Below are 19,085 nucleotides of genomic sequence, written 5' to 3' on the forward strand. Positions count from 1 at the left end.
TTTTTCCCCCACTGTGGAAAACTTCGGGGTGCCAATTCTCTGATGACTGAATTCCTTATACCAAAAGGGGCAAGACATAGCCCCCAAGCAATAGCCTCAGTTTGATCAATTTTTCTACACCACCTAACTCTCACTGACCCTGGTGTAAGGGCTATGGGGGGGGACAGGCTGGGTAAAGGAGAAGGTGTGACTGAAGCACTGTTGCACTCCAGCTATTCTCAGCTCCTCACAGGAGGGCCTAAGCAGTGCTGCTGTCTCCCAACGCTGCAAACCCAAGTAGCGTGGGGAAGAAGGAATTACAAAACGAAACGTTTTGTTGATATTAAAAAAAATAAGTTGTCCGTACTGCTTGAAAAGTCTGTATTTAAAATAAAACTATTTGTGGAGTGCTTGGAGTTGAGACCCTCCCACGCAAACGGCCCCAACCAGAGCCTTGGAGTTCTTCACCTGGAAGGGCTGGTCTGAACATCTTCAAACTGTGAAACCAGCAGCATCAGTTTCAGGGTAAGCCATAATGTCTCGCAGTCGGTTAGGACTCTGAGGTCAATTCAGCTGAAGCAGCTCCCAAGAGAGGAACTGTTTTGATTTTGTTTTGGCGGAGGGGGGAAGATGTGTTTTTATTCTACTCACAACGAGGTGTAAAGCTACGAGAAGTACAATAAAATAATTATAAAATATACATATGACCAGTTTTTCTCTTCAGAGTAGCTTCAGCCAGAGTGTGCTAACCTCAAAGGCTTCAAAGGCTGAGCAGATGTGAAGGATCAAGAGGAAGTTGAAACTGGAGCTGCTGGTTTCAGTAAAGAGATATAAAATGTCTTAGAATCCCAGCACATCTAGGACCCAATTCAGCCCTGCAACAAAAGTCTACTGACTTCAGTTGGATTACACCACAAATATATTTGGCCCCAGTGTTTAATACATTTAAACTGATTTTTTTAAACAGCAAAAGGGGAAATAGGGTTCTTTTTCCGCTATTATTTTTATCAGGACGTTGTGACTAATGTGGCTTATGTCTGATCCATGCATCTTTTGCCCCATATTAGCTATAGAGTGGAATTGTTGTTAGCAAACAGCAATGCAGTAATTCCTGTTTCAGTCCTCTGTTTAGGCTGAAGTTTTTTGAGGTTTTTTTTGGTACTGGTCGCTTTGTAATGATTATACAAGCTTCAAAGTGGTGTGGTTATTTGGGTTTTTGATGTTTGTGCAGTGCTGATCCTACTGCTTTGTGTTTATTAGCTAGGAAACAGCTGTAAGAGGAAGTACATTTGCTGTGCTGTCAATTTGCCAGTTTGGGCAAAGTTTCACATGACAGAAATCTGCGTGTGATACAAAAAAATGTAAGTACTGGATATTAAAGAGGACCTGCAAAAGATGTTTTTTTTAAATTGGGCCTGCACCCTCATTTTGCTTCACTGTGATATATAAAGGAGGCTTGCTTTTTAAATAAATTCATGGGAACATCAGAAAGGTCAGGTCTGGTCTTTCCTGGAGAACAAAATGGATGTCCCAGAGGATGTTCACTGTTAGCTCTCACATTTTCATTGGAGGAATGGAATGATTGAATCTTTAATTAACATGTTCTTTCTCAAAAACACTAAATTGGTCATTGAATTTAAATACAAAATGAAACTAAAAAGAGATTTTTAGACTGTCCTTGTTTCACTAGCTCTCCAAATAGAGTCTTCCAGAATGGACAGTCATTAATTTCCAACATGGAAAAAAAAAAAAAAAAAAAAAGAGGCAGGAAGAAAACTTTTTTGAAAAAAAAAAAAAATCTTTCAGGCCTTATTTACACACCATAAAGAAACAAATAATGGACAGTTCCATTTTTTCCTTTGTTACCTTTAAGGGGATTCAATTCTTCCTTGAGTTACAGGGGTACTATTGCCATTGACTTCAGGGACTTCCGTAACTGAGGCAGAACTGTACCTTAATTTGGGTTTTTGGTGATTTTTCTCTTAATTTGGAATAGGAAAACTACTACACTGAATGTCTGGCGCCTAATCCTGCTTCCACTGAAGACAATGGGAGTTTTGCCATTGTCTTCTATGGGAGCAGAACAGGCTCCTATATGGTAGAGTATATTTAGGCATGCTAGACTCGAAGGCCATATTCTCAGCAGCTGTTTATGAGCACTGAGCTTTACCAATTTACACCGGCTGAAGATCTGGCCCCTGTTCTGAAAATTTCAGAGTATCTTTCAAATAAGCGCTAGTGCCTCCAGGTCTAGGTGAAAGTCCCTTAGCAAAATCTGTTTTCTAACTGCCTGATCATTCTGTTTTGGGTTTACCCTTCTACCCAGCATTTTACCCAGCATGCTTACCCTGGAAGCTGGCCCTTTAAATCTGGAAGAGACAATCAGCGGCAGCCCTACACTAGTCATTTAGTCTCTGCCCGTTGCTACTCTGACTGCCAAGTACTCAGTTTTCTTACACAGTGTACCTTTTCCTGAGCCAGTCACACCCATTCTCACTCTCCTTAATTCCTACCTGAGCCCCTTTAACATGATCATCTAAAGAGTACTGCATCTATTTACCTTCAGGGCATGTGATTTTTTGGGGGGGAGGGGGGAGGGGAGCTTTTGATAAAGGAGTGAGGGTTGTGGATGGTTAAATAGGTGAGATTATTATAATTTCTGGTAGGCATGTAGCAGGTAGGCTGGTAAATGATATCTGGCAGCTAGCTCCATGTGTGTCTTCTGAATTTTATTTTTGTCTGTTGTATAGATATACACATATAAAAGCCATATATAGGGCTCAAGGAATCCAAATAAATGAATCTCCTGGTGGATAGGATTAATTGACTAGATTGAACTGTTCCCCCTGGATTGGGCCACTCAGGAAAGAACAAAAAATGTGAACAGTGGGGACCCATTCACATTATTTGCTGGGTCTGCTGCCATCTGTTCAACCAGGAAAGAATTTAGGTTAGAGTAGAAGAAAAAAAAGGAGTAGAAACAGTCTTAAAGAATCTGAGTTCACATGTGCCATGGAATTTTCAGTGTCGTTATCAATAGCAGCAGTAGACAGTGTAGCCTGGAGGACAGAGCACTGGACAGACCTGGGTTCTAGTCCTGGCTCTGCTACTGGCTTGCTAATGACCTTGTCTCATTTCCCCTTCAGTAAAATGGGGCTAACACCTTTGTGAAGAACTTTGAGATCTGCTGATTAAAAAGAGCTAAGTATTATTATATCCTCCTCCTCAATTTGGCACTCCCATCAGATGTTCTTAGAAATGGATGGTTCAGATACCTAACTAGGAGCAATCATCGCTTTCAGAGTATGACAAACCATGACATCATTGACAAGTTTAAAAATATGGGACTTTTAAATCAGTGATGCCTCTGTTTTCTATTTCTAAAAAAAGTAAAAATCTATTATAACAGCTGATACTAGTGAATTTTTCAGGTAAAACTGGTAAAAGCATTTTAACTTTACAATAATGCCTCTGGATTTAGATTTCATAGGTATTTAGTGTCTTTGAAACCCGCAGACAAATGTTTATTTGTTGCCTTTAAAGCCATCCGCTGTTTACATAACACCAATTAGCTCATTATTCTTCAAGAAAGGGATCATGGCACAGCCCTGAAACAGGTGCAGCAATTTTTAATGCAGCTCAAGTTGGATGGCTTTCCTGCAAAAATGAACTGATTTTCTTCTTGTGCTAATCTCATGCATGGAGCCCACTTTAGCATGTTTGCAAAAGCAGAAGTGTATTAGGATGTAAGTAGGCTGCATTTGCCTTGCCCATCACAATCTGTGCTGGTGAGAGCTAGCATATGGAATTCGCCTTCCAGAACTTTCCGTTTCTAAAAGGTTCATCAGGGCCACTGAAAAAAAAAGCACCAGATGTGATAAAACACCGCAATAATTGCTTGGTAATTTTCCAGCCCCAAATGTTAGTGTAGTTTATTGACACAAGCACCAGACTTCTCTTCCTTCCCTTGTGCTGAACCAGCATTTTGGCAGCTCTCCCAGTTGTTCACTTTTCTTACCAGCGAGAGGTTTGCTGAAAGCAGGACAGGGTAAGATTAATAAGGTTTCTGGACACACAAGAATTGTGTGGGGCTCATTTCTACCTCTCTTTTTACATTGTCTATCTTTTGTTATTCATTTTTCCTGTTTTGCATCCTCTGTTAGCTATTTCTCCAAAATACTTCAGATCTACAGTCTAAAATGACTGCAATAGTTCATTAGGTGGTACCATTAAAAAGAAATGAACTAGTCGTTGGGAGGTGGTTAATCTGTCTCCCTGTCTATGTAGCTACAAAGTTTACAGCACCCAGCATAATAGCTAGGTGATGTCCAATCACTTTTTTAAAAATGGAAAGAATAAGACTAGAAAAATACTAGAAGTATTTAGGCCAAATTCAGGGCTTGAATGGCTGGAACTATGACTGGATTATACCTTTATGGTTCAGGGTACTGTTGCAGGTGGTGAGCAGCTGCATAGCCCCAACAGGCTCCAGGATACATAAGAGATGCAAGCCAGCCACAACCTCTTATTATGTGGACGGGGGCTGGAGAGCTACTGTCAAGCACAAGGGGTGAAATCTGGCTTCACTGAAAATCAGTGGGAGTTTAGTCATTGATTTTAGTGAGGCCAAGATTTCACCAAAGGGCTATAATTAGGCCCTGCCCCTATGTGGAAGTGCAAGGGTGAAGCTTCTCTTTATGCCCTCTCTATGTATCCCACCCTATTGTTCAACTGGGGAGGACAGGACAGGGCAGGGATGAACTTAATCCTAAAGGCAGAGAACTCCTCCTCCTTTCTGTTCTCCCCATGAATATAATCAACTAATTAAATACTGACATTTTTTCCCCACTTTAAGCCCTAAATATGTGGCAAATCCTTCCATTTTTCTTAGTCCTTTTGTTCGCTCATATTTACTGCTGAGCTTATCCATAGTCCTGGTTTCTTGTCTTGAAAGTGCAGGAGAGAGAAAATCAAAGAGCAATAAATGAAGAGATAAGAATGAGCTATTAGAGGGAACTCTGCCAAATTGCTCCACTGTAAGATCATCGCAAGATTTACCAGACTTTTCAAAGGACACAATCTATAAATGCATTTTAAAATGTTACAAACTTGGAAACATGTGGGCCATAGCCATGTTCATACAGTTTATCCAGTGGCATTTTTTCCGTGAAATGTAACTGAAAACGTGGACCTGTTGTTCAGTATGCTGTGAAGCTAAGACACGAGAGAAGAGAAAAAAAGAGCAGGAGGGCTGCTCAGCATTACCGTCTTTCACTTCATTTTTATTCTCTCTTGTTCTCACAGAGGAGGGCTCACTTTCACCAGGGACCTAAAAAAGCAAAAAGAAACCATCTCTAAGCTCAAATACCAGTAGCACATGACAGAATGTAAGCAACGACTTTGGCCCTGATCCTGTGTGTGGGTAGACTTGCAATGAAGGAGAGCCCCTCTGAAGTCAATGCAGCTCCATGGAGGTGAATCCATGAGCTGTCAGTTGTGGGACTGAGGTGTTTGATAGGAACCTCTTAACCACAGGCACGAGATCTGAAACTAAGCTACATAAGAAATTAAGAACCTCAACCAAAAGCACAATTAGACACAAACTTAACCCTGATGTCACTACTGCTCCACCATAATATGCAAAATGAATGGGAAAGGCTAGATTGTGAATTAAAGCTACAGTTTGAATTAGCAGGGGTGTAGAGGGGAGATTATATATAATATAGGCACAGGCCTGGGACTCAAGAGACCCGAGTTCAATTCCTGGCTCTGCTCCTGGCCTACTGGGTAACCTTGGGCAAGTATCAAACCTCACAGTGACTCCGTTTCTTTATCTGTAAAATAGGCACGATACTGGCCTCTTTTGTAAAGTGCTTTGTGATCTACGGATGAAAAGCACTATATAGGAACTAGGTATTATTATTAATTAAGTGGAAGCCCCCAGGAGGAATTCTGATTGACTCAGCCCAAAAGTGCAAGAAGAGGCACTATCACCCTGGCACAGAACATAGCATGTTCTCTCTCCTGTGATTTGGTGGGTCCATAACAGCTCTGACCCTTCTGTCACCCCATTCCTTTTTTTTTTTTTTTTTTTGGGGGGGGGGGGGTGGGGGGCACAGGGGAAGAGAGGGAGGTTAGCTATATTAGCTCTGCATACTGCTTGCATTTCCAGCAACAGTATGACTGGTCCTCTCCACAAAGGGCTGGGGCCAAAGGCCACTTGTGCTATTTTTGCTCCCATGGTGCAACCTCGCAAGGTCAATCACAATCCAGCCCTGACTTTATAAACAAACAAGACTTCTGAAGTTCCATTGATTGTTTATGTCTAAGATTATTATGGATACAATACTCAGAATTTGTAAGTAAATCTTTATACCCGGGGAAACAAGAGGGGGGGAAATTGTGAAGGGTATATGTAATCCAAAGAGCATAGTTCAGGAGATTCTCACTACCCTCACAAAGCTGTTCTTTGGTGACGTGGCAGGGAAGGATGTCGTGGAAGAATCCATGACTCTATAGATCTTTTTCCCGTCCTACCTCTTTCCTGTTGGTAGAGGAGGGATACAGGAGATAGGCAGAGACTGTATTAGGTTGGAATACCAGCTGCGGAGTGGCTTCACTCCTGTTTTGTGGCATGGAAGGGGACAGTGGTAGAAAGATTTTTTTCTTTTCAGTTTTCTATTTAAATTATCCTACCCATCTCTTTGGTACATGCTGCAAGATTACAGGCAATTGTTTGTTTGAATTATTTCATACTGAAGTCACCAATATTTTAAAACAAAGTACTTTAGGGAAACCAGGTAAATATTGGTTATTGTAAAATATAATGTTCAAGAGCTGTATAATTTATGGCTTAAATACAGGAACTTGAATGTCCTTTTATATGGTGCTGAATTAACATCCTTAAGAATGAAATGACACTGCTCTAACCTACATTTTATCCCACCTCTGCGATCTAATAGTATACAATGTATATCATAAGACTACAACTTCATTTTTTGGTATTATCTGTTTCATACAAAATGGGCCCCAGAATGTTTTGTGGAATTAACTGTCCCATATTTCATTCTCCATCCCTATGCAGAGGGGAGCATGATCTCCATGAAGGCGAAGTTCTGCCTCTGCAGTATGTATCTTACAAACATCCTCTGAAGAATTTTAGTTCCACGGTGCTGGAAGGGATGGGCCAAGTAGGGGGGAGGAAAAGGAGGAGATCAACTGGTCTCAGATTCTCCACCTCGCTGCCACCCCTTGAAATGCAATGCACAGGAACAAAAATGAGGGCAAGTGGCCACAGAGCCAATGTCAAGGAATAAGGCATGTGGATGGCCCTGTGCCACCATCAGATCCATGTCTTCTCACAGCTGAACCCCTCACTGCTGCTTTTGGGAGCTAGGAGAGGGGGGAAAAGTGTCAAACCCCAACCCTCTCAACAGAAAAATTACTAGGCAAGTCCCTAAACTGAATCCAAGCTTCTTCTCCCTTGCATGGCTTCCTCCTATGTAGGGAAGAATAGCTCTTCCTTTTTATGTTTAAAATCTGCTTTTGAAAAACACTCAGCACTGGCCTAACTTTGCTGCCACTGAAGTCAATGGGAGTTTTACTACTGACTTTAGTGGAAGCGGAGCAGAGTTAGGCCGCTACTCAGCCCTTTTGAAAAGCCCAGCCAGGGTTTCAACAGAGCAGAACAAAGCCAAATCACACTAAGGAGCTTACTTTTTCCTTCGAATCACTTTGTTGCCTGAAGATATCTCTGACGTCAGGAACCTGGTACTGCTTGTTTTTCTTCCTCATGGTTTGTGAGACAGTCTCCACTCGCTTCTGTACTGCCGCTGTCTGAGTTCGCGTCAGCGTGGACAGAAACACCATGCTTTCTAGGGAATCTGCACTCTCAGCAAAAAGGTTCGACAGTCCTGCTTCCTTTAGCCACTCTTCTTCCAATTCTCCCTCTGTGCCAGGAGACAAGAGAAAAATCTAGGTCTGTGCTCTGTCGCTGACCAGAGAGGGTTAAAACCCCACTGTAGTCTGTGTGAACCTACACAAAAAGGTCCAGGAGGATCTGCAAGTGGAGTGCAATTCTTAGCATGGTCACACTTTATATTAAGGAGAGGCTTATAGTATCTAAACAGTTAACATGTGATTAACCCTTTTAAAAAAAATTGTTACTGTAGATTGTTATAGGGTCTGACAGGTCAACAAGTGGTGTATAACAGTTTATAGTACCTTCTGCTGAGGGACTTAAAACCATCTACCTTGTATAACATCTACTATTCTAACATGCTTATTAACTTCTATGAATTAATCCTTCATAAGCCATTTATAAATGTGACCCTTACTGCTCTTCACTGTTTCAACTTCTAAGCACATAAAGATCTGTTTCTCTGCCAACTGTCCTATTCCAGTGGAGCAAAGGGAAATTTTTTGAAAGTTTTTAAATCAGCACCACTTTATTTATAGTTCATTGCTTGATCTTTTTATACCCTTTACTTGAAATTTGCCTTTTTTTTTTTTAAAGTACATTTATTCCTACAGCTCTTCATTAGTGTGATCTAGTTCAATTTGATCAGGGGTGATTCAGTCTAATAGGTGATTTTAATGCAATTTTTAATTATTTCTACTGATGCCGTCTCTAGTCTGTACTCATATCCAGTAAGATGATTACTGCTTTGTTTCTAGCTGATAATGTATCTTTTATTGACAGTTCATTCAGAAAAGCAGAAGGCAACTGTTAATTATTGTGATTGACCAAGAGTGTATTAGAACCCCTACTCTTAAAACAAAATTTTGACATAATGCTGATTGTTTAAAAATTGCTACCAAGCTCTCTACTGATATGGACTGGATTGTACTGACCAGATTCTGTTGTTGCCCTCAAGTTTTTAATGGTTATTAGTTATGTAGGACTGGATTCTCATCTCAGTTAAGTCAATGGATTGACATCAGTTTATCTGAGAGATATATCTGGCACATACTGGTCAAATTTTTATTCACTGTAGTTTCTCCTAAACCCCGGTGAGCATCTTTGTATTCATGTACAAATGAAAGAGTAGTACTCTCACTGAACAGCTGTAGAGGCTGTATTACCAAATTGTTACTGCATTGGGGCCTATTAGACTGAATGCTGAACTTCTTACTCTGACAAAACTCCCCAATGACTCGGAGTTTTCGCCAAGTAGGAAGTTCAAAGAATTTGGAGTAAGGACTAGAAACAAGGTGTCTGTAGTGTAGTTTTTTACCTTCTTCTGAAATGCCACCCTCAGGGAAAAGTGCCTGTGGGAACTAGGAAAATCATAAGGCCTCCTGAAAGTCTAGACTTGTGCTCCTAAGTCACAGATCATTTTTTGAAAATCCCACTGTAAAACTTTAAATTTGTCATTTTCAGAATTGTGTGTTTTTCTTTTGTAACAATTTTGTATCTTTTGAGGAAGTGCACACCATATTGTTGAAAATAAATGCTTATTTTAATCAATCATTCTTGTATTCAAGGTTTTGGATCTCTATCTCAAAAAGTCAACAGTTGCCATAATGAACCAGTCCACCTCATCCATAATCCTGACTCTGACAGGGACTGGTACCTGATTTTTCACAGAAAGGTCTAAAACCCCCATAAATAGATTATGCCATGTCACAACTGTAGGAGTTGTTGTCTCCTAAGCCCAGGCAGTTAATGATTGGCTTCTGTTCTGAAGCATGAGATTGGATGCCCATTATGTAATTTTATTTTAGCTACTGTAATTACTAGTTGTATTAACAAATTCTTTTCTTCCTAAACACTGTACAATGATGTAAAGCTTAAACTAGTCTATAAAGTTTAAACTAGTATAATTTGAAAATAGAGACTTCTGGAAATACCTTTTAAGGAAAATAAAACTGGTATTTTGTCTAATCTAGCCTAATTCTCTTTAAGGACAGATTTTTTTTTAAAAAAATTGGTCATTAAATTTGGTTCTCTCATACTTTGGGTGTCCAAATTAAGGCAGCCAAGACCTGCTTTCCAGAGATGACGGGTAGCTTCTATTGACTCATTTGGAGTTGTTGGATCCACAGCACACACCTCTGAAAACAAGTCCTAAAGTATCTCAAAACTAGGTACTCAAAATCAGTGGCCACTAAAACAATCATTCATCAAAATGTATTTTCATTACCATCAGGCTCTTTCACCACAACCACTTCTTGCTCTCTATGATTATTTTTGCTGGTTTCATGGATGTTTTCAAGTTCTTTCCAATAGTCATCCATAGACAACTCATCCAACGAATCTTGGGAATTTGAGCGTTCAAAAGGTGGTGTCTCTGTGGACTTCTTAGAGTTTTCATGGTTCATTGTATACTGGCCAGATCTGCGGCTATAAGAATACACAAACAATTTAATCTTTAGTAAATAATTCAGAGTGCAGGATAGTGATATCGATAGACAGTCAGTATTAACTAAGAGATATAAAACCAAACTTAATATTGAAATGCACACCAAGACACTAATTACACTTTGTCCGATGCATTTTAAATTGACATCTCCACTATGCACATCTCTAACTCTGGAACCCCATCAGAGCATTTCCATGAGTCCAAGTGTTGGGGGGAAAATGGATTCCAAGTTCTCTGAAATTAATCTAAGTTTTATTAATTGTTTCACTAATGTTAACAATATCCCAAATTTAACTCCACTGATGTTCAGTAACAGATGTTTTCCCAGTAACTAGCAATCATTTCTTCTCCAGCTCAGCTATGAAATGCATCTGTCTGTGAGTGTCTGCATTTAAAGATAAACTTCTAAAATATGAGCAAATTCTCAAGGGTGATTTATGCTGAAAAACAAGCTGCATGATAATTAAATGAGGAAGTGCTTGGTATTCAAAATCGTGGATAAGGTATTACCTATGCAGCTGATGAAGATATCCACTACTTGCTCCTCAATAACATTCAGAAGAGGCAAGAATCATGGCTTAATACAACTATTATGGTGGAGGGACAGAGGAGTTTTCACATTAATAAACATTGAAATTTATGAATAAACCAAAATATCAATTTTGCTACCAACAAACCAGGTTTTCCCATCCAAGTAACACGCTAATCTGCCATGCTGAACAGTTATTTCCATAAGCACAGGGCTTCCTTTGAAGCTGGACCCTGAGCCATTTTATTGCATGAACAGCAATCACAGAGGAAAGATGGACTAGTGATTAGTGCACTAGCCTAGTACTTGGGAGACCTTGGCTCAAGCCTCTGCTCTGCCACAGACTTAGTGTGACCTTGCAGTATTAGTTTGAGGCGTAACTCAAGTGTTGCCCATAACCTGACTCCCCTCTACACACACAAATCTCTACCTCAAGTTAAGTGGCTTTTTACACTGAGCTAGCTGGCCCATCCGTGGGTGTGGGTTAAAGCTCAAGTGCTGCTGATGCTGGAGCTAGTAATGAGGTGGGGACCTCTCTGCTGCTAATCCAGTCACTGCGGGCAGCCCACAGTGGTGTTTTGCAGTGGGGTCACTCCCACTCGAACTAGCCTACCTCGAGAGGAGTTAACCAGTGTACATCATTCAAGCGAACGCCGCAGTGAGGATCAGTCCAGTGTCCCTCTGTGTCCCAGTTAGCTGCCGGTGAAATGGGGATAACAGTACTCCCCTACCTCACAGAAGTGTTGAGGGATAATCACGTTAAAGACTGTGTGGTACTTAGAAATTATGGGCTTGTCTACATAGCCATTTGGAGACTCTACAGTGCACCATCTTACCACGCAGTAACATCCTACGTGGACACTTTCAAGCAATGCCAGGCCGCACTCTGGGACCCCCTGTGAGCTGTAACAGCATCCACATGGACATTGCTGCACAGCAACCTAGTGCACTGCAGATCCACACCCTGCCTGGCCACACAGTAACTTGTGGGGTTGACAAGCCCTACAATGGACAGAAGTTATTTTATAAATCTATCCCATTCTGACAAAGCTTCAGTATGCTGTGGGGGGAGGGGTTTACACAAGATGCTCTGCTCATTGTGCAGACTGGGTTTCTCTGTCACAAAGCAACATCTGTTTCTCCATAAAAATGTTCAAGTAATAAAATTCCTGCCATTAGATAAAAGTAAATGTTTAGCTAAGGATGGCTGAAAATGAGACTGCCACAAATCGCCACAGTTCTGTTATTTATCTCCTCAAAACATGAAGTTTGTTTAGTGAATTATATCAGCAATGTGTTCATTCCCACTGGCTGCAGTGGGAAGCATTGTTTGCCTCTAATGAACCAGCCAGATAGCATCTGAATATGCAAATATCTGCTTTCTGATTGCATTAAGAGAGGAATAGGAACATTATCTACCATTTGTACATTTAAATTTTAAAAAAGGGGTAATCAGTAGTTATGCTTTTGAAATTCATGGCCTTAATGGGAGAAATATCCAGATATTCCTGATTAAGCCATTCAGAATGAATGTCACAGCCCCAATCACTTTATGCTGTAATAAAGTCAGATCTTCAAAGATAGAATAGGAACAGGGTGGCTCAGTACTTGAATGGGAGATCACCAAGGGTTTGTAGGAAGTTGAGGACTTGATACAGTAGATAGAAATTTCCCCCAATTTTATCCTGGACCAGTGCTAGAGGCACCATCTTTTGGATGAGACATAAAACAAGAATGCCTGATCCATGTTCTCTGAAAAGTTCTTACAGCATTTTGGCAACAGATGGAGTATTAATCCCAGGGTCCAGGCCAAAATTCTGCTGTAGTTATTATAGTCTGCCTACCCACAAAGTCTTTCTAGTTTCAGCTGGATACAGTATCCTGAATATTTGAATAATATTACTGTGTTGTGCAAAGGTGGCTGCTTTGCTTTACCCATCACTGAAATGCAATCTCTTTATAAGGTAACTGTCACATTTGTGATTGGTTTTGGATCCCTTGGGATTAAACAGGTTTCAAAGTGTGATAAATTCACTGAACTATTTACATATTTACCCATGAGTCAACAAGACTCCATGTTCCCGGCAACAGAAATAGCTCCCATTTCTGTTCAGTAGTTTGTCTTGGGTTAGATAATTCGATTACTTGACAAACACTGAACCAAAGTTTACCAATAGTAAACTTTTTATTCACCATATTTTAGTGCAGTCAGGGGAGCCTGGCCCATAGGACAGAATGGGGCATCAGGCACCTGAATGACGACTCCCAGGAGACAATGCACTACCATAAGATGAACGTTGAACTGACCTGAAACTAACTGTTTCAAGCCAGTTCAGCAAACCAGTGAATATTCGGGAATATAGAAATGTTTTGTTGTGGCATTAGCAAATTGAAATGTTTCAGATTTTTCCATTCCAGGAAGAATGTGAAATGTTTAAGCTTTTCGGCCCAATTCAGGACAAAAAACAAGAGTTGAAAATCCCACTGATTAGAAATTTTAATATTTGCTCAGCTCTACTATATTTCACCGTTCCAGAAAACTAGGTTTTCCCAGAGCTACTGCTGCTCTTTGGAACTGTTCCCTGAGAAATAATCCTCCTTGGCAAAAATCAATCCGCTTGCATTAGGAGATGGAGATTTCAGATCACAGAGTTTGTTGGGTAGTACAAGTTGAACCTGTTTCTTCATTCAGGCGTTAGTTCCTCTGTAATAATATCTTTTCTGGCAGATAGGCCTTAGTGTAATCATAAATATTTTTATTACTATGGCACCCTGAACATATGTTTTCACTGACCACAATGATGCATTGTTCTTCTCCCTCCCCTTAGTGGTAACCTTTAAGTTCGAACCCAGCAATGAGTATACATACTTAGTGCTGGAAAGAATACATTTGAATTAGCTTGCACTTGTCTATATTGAATTTCATCTGCCATCATAATATCCACTCAGCTAGCTTTGTTAGGTACATCTGAAGTTCCTTGCAGTCTTCTCTATGCGTAACCTTAATAATTGTCATTTGCACATGTTACCACCGCTGTTGTATTACTTATCTGGGAGATGACGACAGGAGGACATGTTAAATAATACAGTCTTATATGATTCTTTGGGATACCCTACCATTAACCTCCTTCCATATTGAAAATTGACAATATATTCCTACCCTATTTTCCATCTATTCACAAGTTTCTAATCAAGACAAAAAGTTTGCCTCTCACTGGAGGACTGCTTTCTTAATAGGCTCCGATGAGCTTTGTTATATCTCCTATGAAAGTCCACATAAATTATAGCTTGAAAGGCATGATTTTCTTTTACAGTAGCTGTGCTGTTTTAAATATCCTATCACACGCCATCTATTGTATAACGGTCTTTAATTATAGTTTCCACTAACGTACCTGGTACTGAAGTAAGAGGTTCACAAGATATGTGATTTTCAAGATCACACTTAGCACCTATTTTAAAAAAATATATTTGTACAATAGTGACGTACCCTCCACTACAGTAACTAATTTGAATGAGGGTAATCTCTTTTCTGTTTTTAACAGCTCAACCACTCTCTTTAATTCTTTCAGTACTCCTGGATTGATACTACCTGGCTCTAATGATACTGGATTAAAAATGTTTGATCTTGCTCCCATTGAATTATCAGTTTGTTCTAGGATAGTATGTCTCCTTTAACTCCTCAGTCTCTGAAAGTCTCACATCTTTATTACCTGCAACGACAAGCTTTGTGATAGCTATCTAGGACAGCATCTCTATCGGTGGTGAAGAATTTGTGAAGGGTGTGTTTTTTGCTTGAAAAAAACTTTTGCCTTGCCATTTATGCCATTTATCTTTTCCTTTGCCTTCCTGCTGCCTTTCTTGTTTAAAGCTCTGCACAACTTCTATGATCTTTATGATAGTGTGTGTGTTTTTCTGGTAACGGGAGGCCCGGGGGAGAAGAAGGGGGAGGGAAGGCAGGGGCTAACACCACTATAGCTAAGGTTGTTATGGTTTGCTAAAATAGCTCTCATGATGAGTCTAAAATTTATTTAGCTTTTGTTTCTTTCTATCTTGCTTCTTCACTACTTTTAAGATCACCATTCCTATGTAGTTAGAGATATTAGTCCTAGATTTTGGTACAGTCCAGTAAACGATTGTTCAGAACGATAATTAACAATTTTTGGAAAGTACAGAAATCTTTTACATTTTAATTGGTAGCAAAGGAGAAAGGGAAAACAGCTGAGTAAAATGCTACACTTAGTGAGCTGCTACCTCCAGATTTCCTTAAATAGTAAGAGTGAAGTCCTAGCCCCATAAAGCCAATGGCAAAACTCCTATTGACTTCAGCAAAGATTTCAACCTACAGGTGCAAAATTCACCACAGGTTATAGGTTACAAGTAATCCTTCCTGGATTGAATACAATACATCGAATCAGTTGAATACACTAATCAGCCAACAAATTAATACACAATTCCAGGAAGGAAATACAGATGAAATGGGTTATACAACGGTGCTTGAATTTCTTCCTCATATTCAGAGACCAACAACAGCACAAGTCTTTCAGAACAACTTTAGAAGTCCTACATGTGTATTCAACTCATGATGTCTTTTATAACCATATGTGCATATGCAAATTATGCTTTTGAAAGTGCTTGAGTGCCTGATAAGCAGTGCAAGCTATTTATGGCCTTTCCTCAGTAGCCTTAGTACTTTTGATGATGAAAAGCACTCGCATTATAGTACTCATTTTTTCCTCTTCCCACGCTCAAGGTATACATTAATTAATAACCATTAACCCCCACCCAATACATCCACCACTATCCTTCTGTTCTCCTTCTTTGGATTGAATGCTCAGGAACTAGAGGTAAGAAATGTGATTTGGCCAGCTTGCCTGCAAAGATGAATACTTTTGGCTGAAACAAGAAATTGCATGGAGGGGAATGTAAGAGTTTGCAGGTTGCTACCTATCCACACAAGGTACAGGACATTCCAAACACTTATAAACACTGGGCTAATGTCCAGAGGTTGACTTTTGCAAGGCAAAAAAAGAGAATTATTAAACTTGAGACTGTTGCAAGGCATTGTTAGTTTATGATCAGTTACAGGATCACAGATGACTGATAGCTATAATGAGTAGATAGAGTGCTGGGGGTGGGAGGGGAAGTTACAAGACTTTGGAAAAAGACTATCCCAGTAAATGCACCTTTCATGTGTCTGATTAGACATTTGTGAGCTTTGTCATGGGTATAGAACTTGCCATTGTGATCCATGCTCTTCTTACTTCTTGATCTATTGCTATAATGAGCTGTTCATGGGTCTACACTTCAAAGCCACTCAGAAACTAAATCCGGTGCAGGATGCAGCTGTGCACCTGCCTAGCAGTGTTCACATCAGGAAGATATTGGACAAACAACTGCAGTGGCTTTCTGTTTCCTTCCTGGTATATCTTAAGGTGCTAACTTTGATCTCTAATGCCCTTAGTGGTTTGAATCCATCTTAGACACAATTTACCATCCATCTGTCCTCATCAACTGCAGCAGCAGGTGAAGGTGGCATTTGAGCTACGAGTCCCTTAGAATTAGCCATCTGTGGCTACTAGCTAGGCGTTCAGTGGAAGCCCATCCTTTCTGGAACTCACTCCTCCCACTGAGCCAACAGGATGCAGTTAACCTTCAGGGTGCAGGGTAAGCAGAAGAAATCTATGAAAGGAATCAGATCTCGAAGCTTATCGGGGGTCTACGGTGACTCTGGCCCTACTGAACATTTTGTAGCAGTCTGCAGTCCTGTGCTATATTTTAAAGGAAGTGTTCTCCCTGTTGTTAAAACAAATTAAGTTCCCTGCATTGGCCAGATTAGAACTTTACATTGCAAATGACGATCCTGCCTCTGATATTTGGAGATTTACACAAAATGCTAAAGCATCTGTCCAGTCCTCCAAGAACTTTTGCCATATATTAAAAATATAGTCAACACCCTGTAATTCATGGGGTCAGTTAAATTTACCACATGCGCCATAGGCAGAAACATCAGTCAAACTGTGCCAGAAACGATGAGCGACAAAACTATGGAAAACAAGTATGGTTGCAGGTAGCCCTGGCTTCAGAGAAGAATGGCTGATAGATCATCTGGTCTTGTCCTGGTTTCTCCCTCTTCCTACCTCCAATATTCCCCTCCACCTGCACCATTACAGAAGAATCCCTTTTGGAACTTGTTCTTTTGTGCACAGGGTACACATTTTTGCACCAGTTCCAGGAAACTTGGTCTCTGCATATCCAGTGTGCAGAGGCACAAGAAAGAAAAGTATATTTAATGTAAAAGAAAAAAAACAATAACAGAAATCCAATGTCATCTGTGAGCATACAAAGGTGTGGTCAGAGACATGTTTAGAATACTTCATTCTATATTTGCAGCAACACTTTTTCCTAGCCAAAAAAATAAATAAATAAATGCTGATGGAAAAAAAAATCATCAAAATGTAGTAAATGCCCCAGATGGGGAAGCTGCCCAAAGCATTCTGAAGGACTGCTTTCTTAAAATCAATCAGTTCACAACACACCTGGATAAACACTAAGCTTACTCCACTATGGAAATAGTAGAGCTGGTTGGAAAATGGAGATTTCTTCATCAGAAAATTTTTATGAAAACAAAAATAATTCTGTTTGTACGTATGTAAATAAATATAAAATAAAACCCAAAAAATTCCTTTAAAAAAAAAAAAAAAACAACCAAAACATCAAAAATGTCCAGGTGTTCAGTTTTCCAACAAAAAAATTGAGGTAAGCATCCACTTTTCATGAAAACTTTCATTTAGTCAAATTCAATTTTCCATCAAAAAAAAAAATTTCAACCAGCCCTAGAAAATATCATCACTTCCAAATAATCTTAAAAGAAGGGACTTACTTAGAGAACCACTTCTCTTAGGGGGAAGAATATGGATAGATTTAGCCATTCAAACCCTAGCAACATCTAATTTTAATTACAGTAAATATTTTGCTCTTCAATTAAATTGATTGGAAACGGTGTGATAATCATATCTAAAATTATACAATCTGTAGGCTCAGTTCTGCCCTCTGATAAATGGGCACACTGCCCACTGTAGTCAGTGAGACTTTCACCTGCTTATCTGAGGACAAAATTTGATCCCAGCTATAAAATAATTGTTCTATATGCTTAAACATATTTGCATCGTAATCTATTAACAGAGATAATCTTCTTGCCCCACCAACTGGAGAAGTATTCATTTATTTGAATTATCAAGGATATGGAGACAAACACTAGAAAACATGCGGGGAATCCAGGAAAAAAAAAATCACTTCTTGTAATGAATACTATTCACCATGCATTTTGTATAATTGAGGCCACAGTTTACATGAAAAAAAAAAAAAAATGATTCAGATTATTCACACTGCCACTGTTGAGCATTGGTTATGCTAAGCACTAAAGTGAGAAGAAATGTGTGTAAATATTATCTCAGGCTTTTCCTTTGGCTGTTTGCCTTTCTCAGCCTGTCAGATAAATATGACCTTTAACATTAATCAGTGTCTTATACACTCATAACAGCAGCTCATTTTTCTTTCAAATTCTTGAGGCCTTATTTTGATCTAACAGCTGTTCTAAACTGATTAAACTCCATCAACTTCAGTAAAATTATTCCTGAATTAAACTGGTGTAAAAAAATCAAACTCTTCCGGAGTGTTTCTTACTCATCTCCTTCTCAGTAGTTCATATCTACCAACAACAGAATTCAAAGCACAAACACTGAGTGTCAGCTAGGTAGCTTCTCCATGTTAGAAAGTGACTGCTTGAGAATTACCAATTAATACAAAGGTGCCATGTTACTGGATTTCTACATTTAATTCAGCTCACCGAAGGATAACTCTATCTTGGGTTTTATTTATTCTTCCTTTATAAAGCTGGGCACTGTGGGGTTTTTGGGTTTGGTTGGTTGTTTTGTTTTTTTAGGAGAAAGCTGTTGGAGGAAATAGCTTTTTTGCTAGTTTCATAGTACTAGCTACCAAATGAGGATTTTGGGGGTGGTTTATAATGGTATTTATATATAAATGCAAGCGCCTTTAATTTTGCAGTGTTGGGCCAATAAAAGATATTACCTCACCTACCTTGCCTTTCTCAGTACCTTAAAAGCAAGAGACTAACAGTGTGTGGCTCAACCAGGAAATACAGACTGGCACAGTAGTAATATAGTACATTATCGGTAATATTACAATTAAGCTGA

At 39.6% G+C, this 19,085-nt stretch overlaps 1 protein-coding gene across 1 annotated transcript in view; it reads right to left on the bottom strand.

Moving 5' to 3' along the window:
- The window catches only part of ARHGAP18 (Rho GTPase activating protein 18), a 96,439-nt gene that overhangs the window by 40,069 nt on the left and 37,285 nt on the right, over positions 1-19,085 (bottom strand). The window contains exons 2-4 of the mRNA XM_067546732.1: positions 10,125-10,324; positions 7,696-7,928; positions 5,245-5,308 (exon numbers count right to left, since the gene is read on the bottom strand). Of these exons, the coding sequence (XP_067402833.1) occupies positions 5,245-5,308; positions 7,696-7,928; positions 10,125-10,324 (497 nt within the window). The remainder of the gene's footprint in view (positions 1-5,244; positions 5,309-7,695; positions 7,929-10,124; positions 10,325-19,085) is intronic.

This window comes from Emydura macquarii, unplaced genomic scaffold (assembly GCF_026122565.2).
Source record: "Emydura macquarii macquarii isolate MOO-44397 ecotype Brisbane River unplaced genomic scaffold, CSIRO-AGI_Emac_v2 contig_1146, whole genome shotgun sequence".
Lineage (NCBI taxonomy): Eukaryota > Metazoa > Chordata > Testudines > Chelidae > Emydura > Emydura macquarii.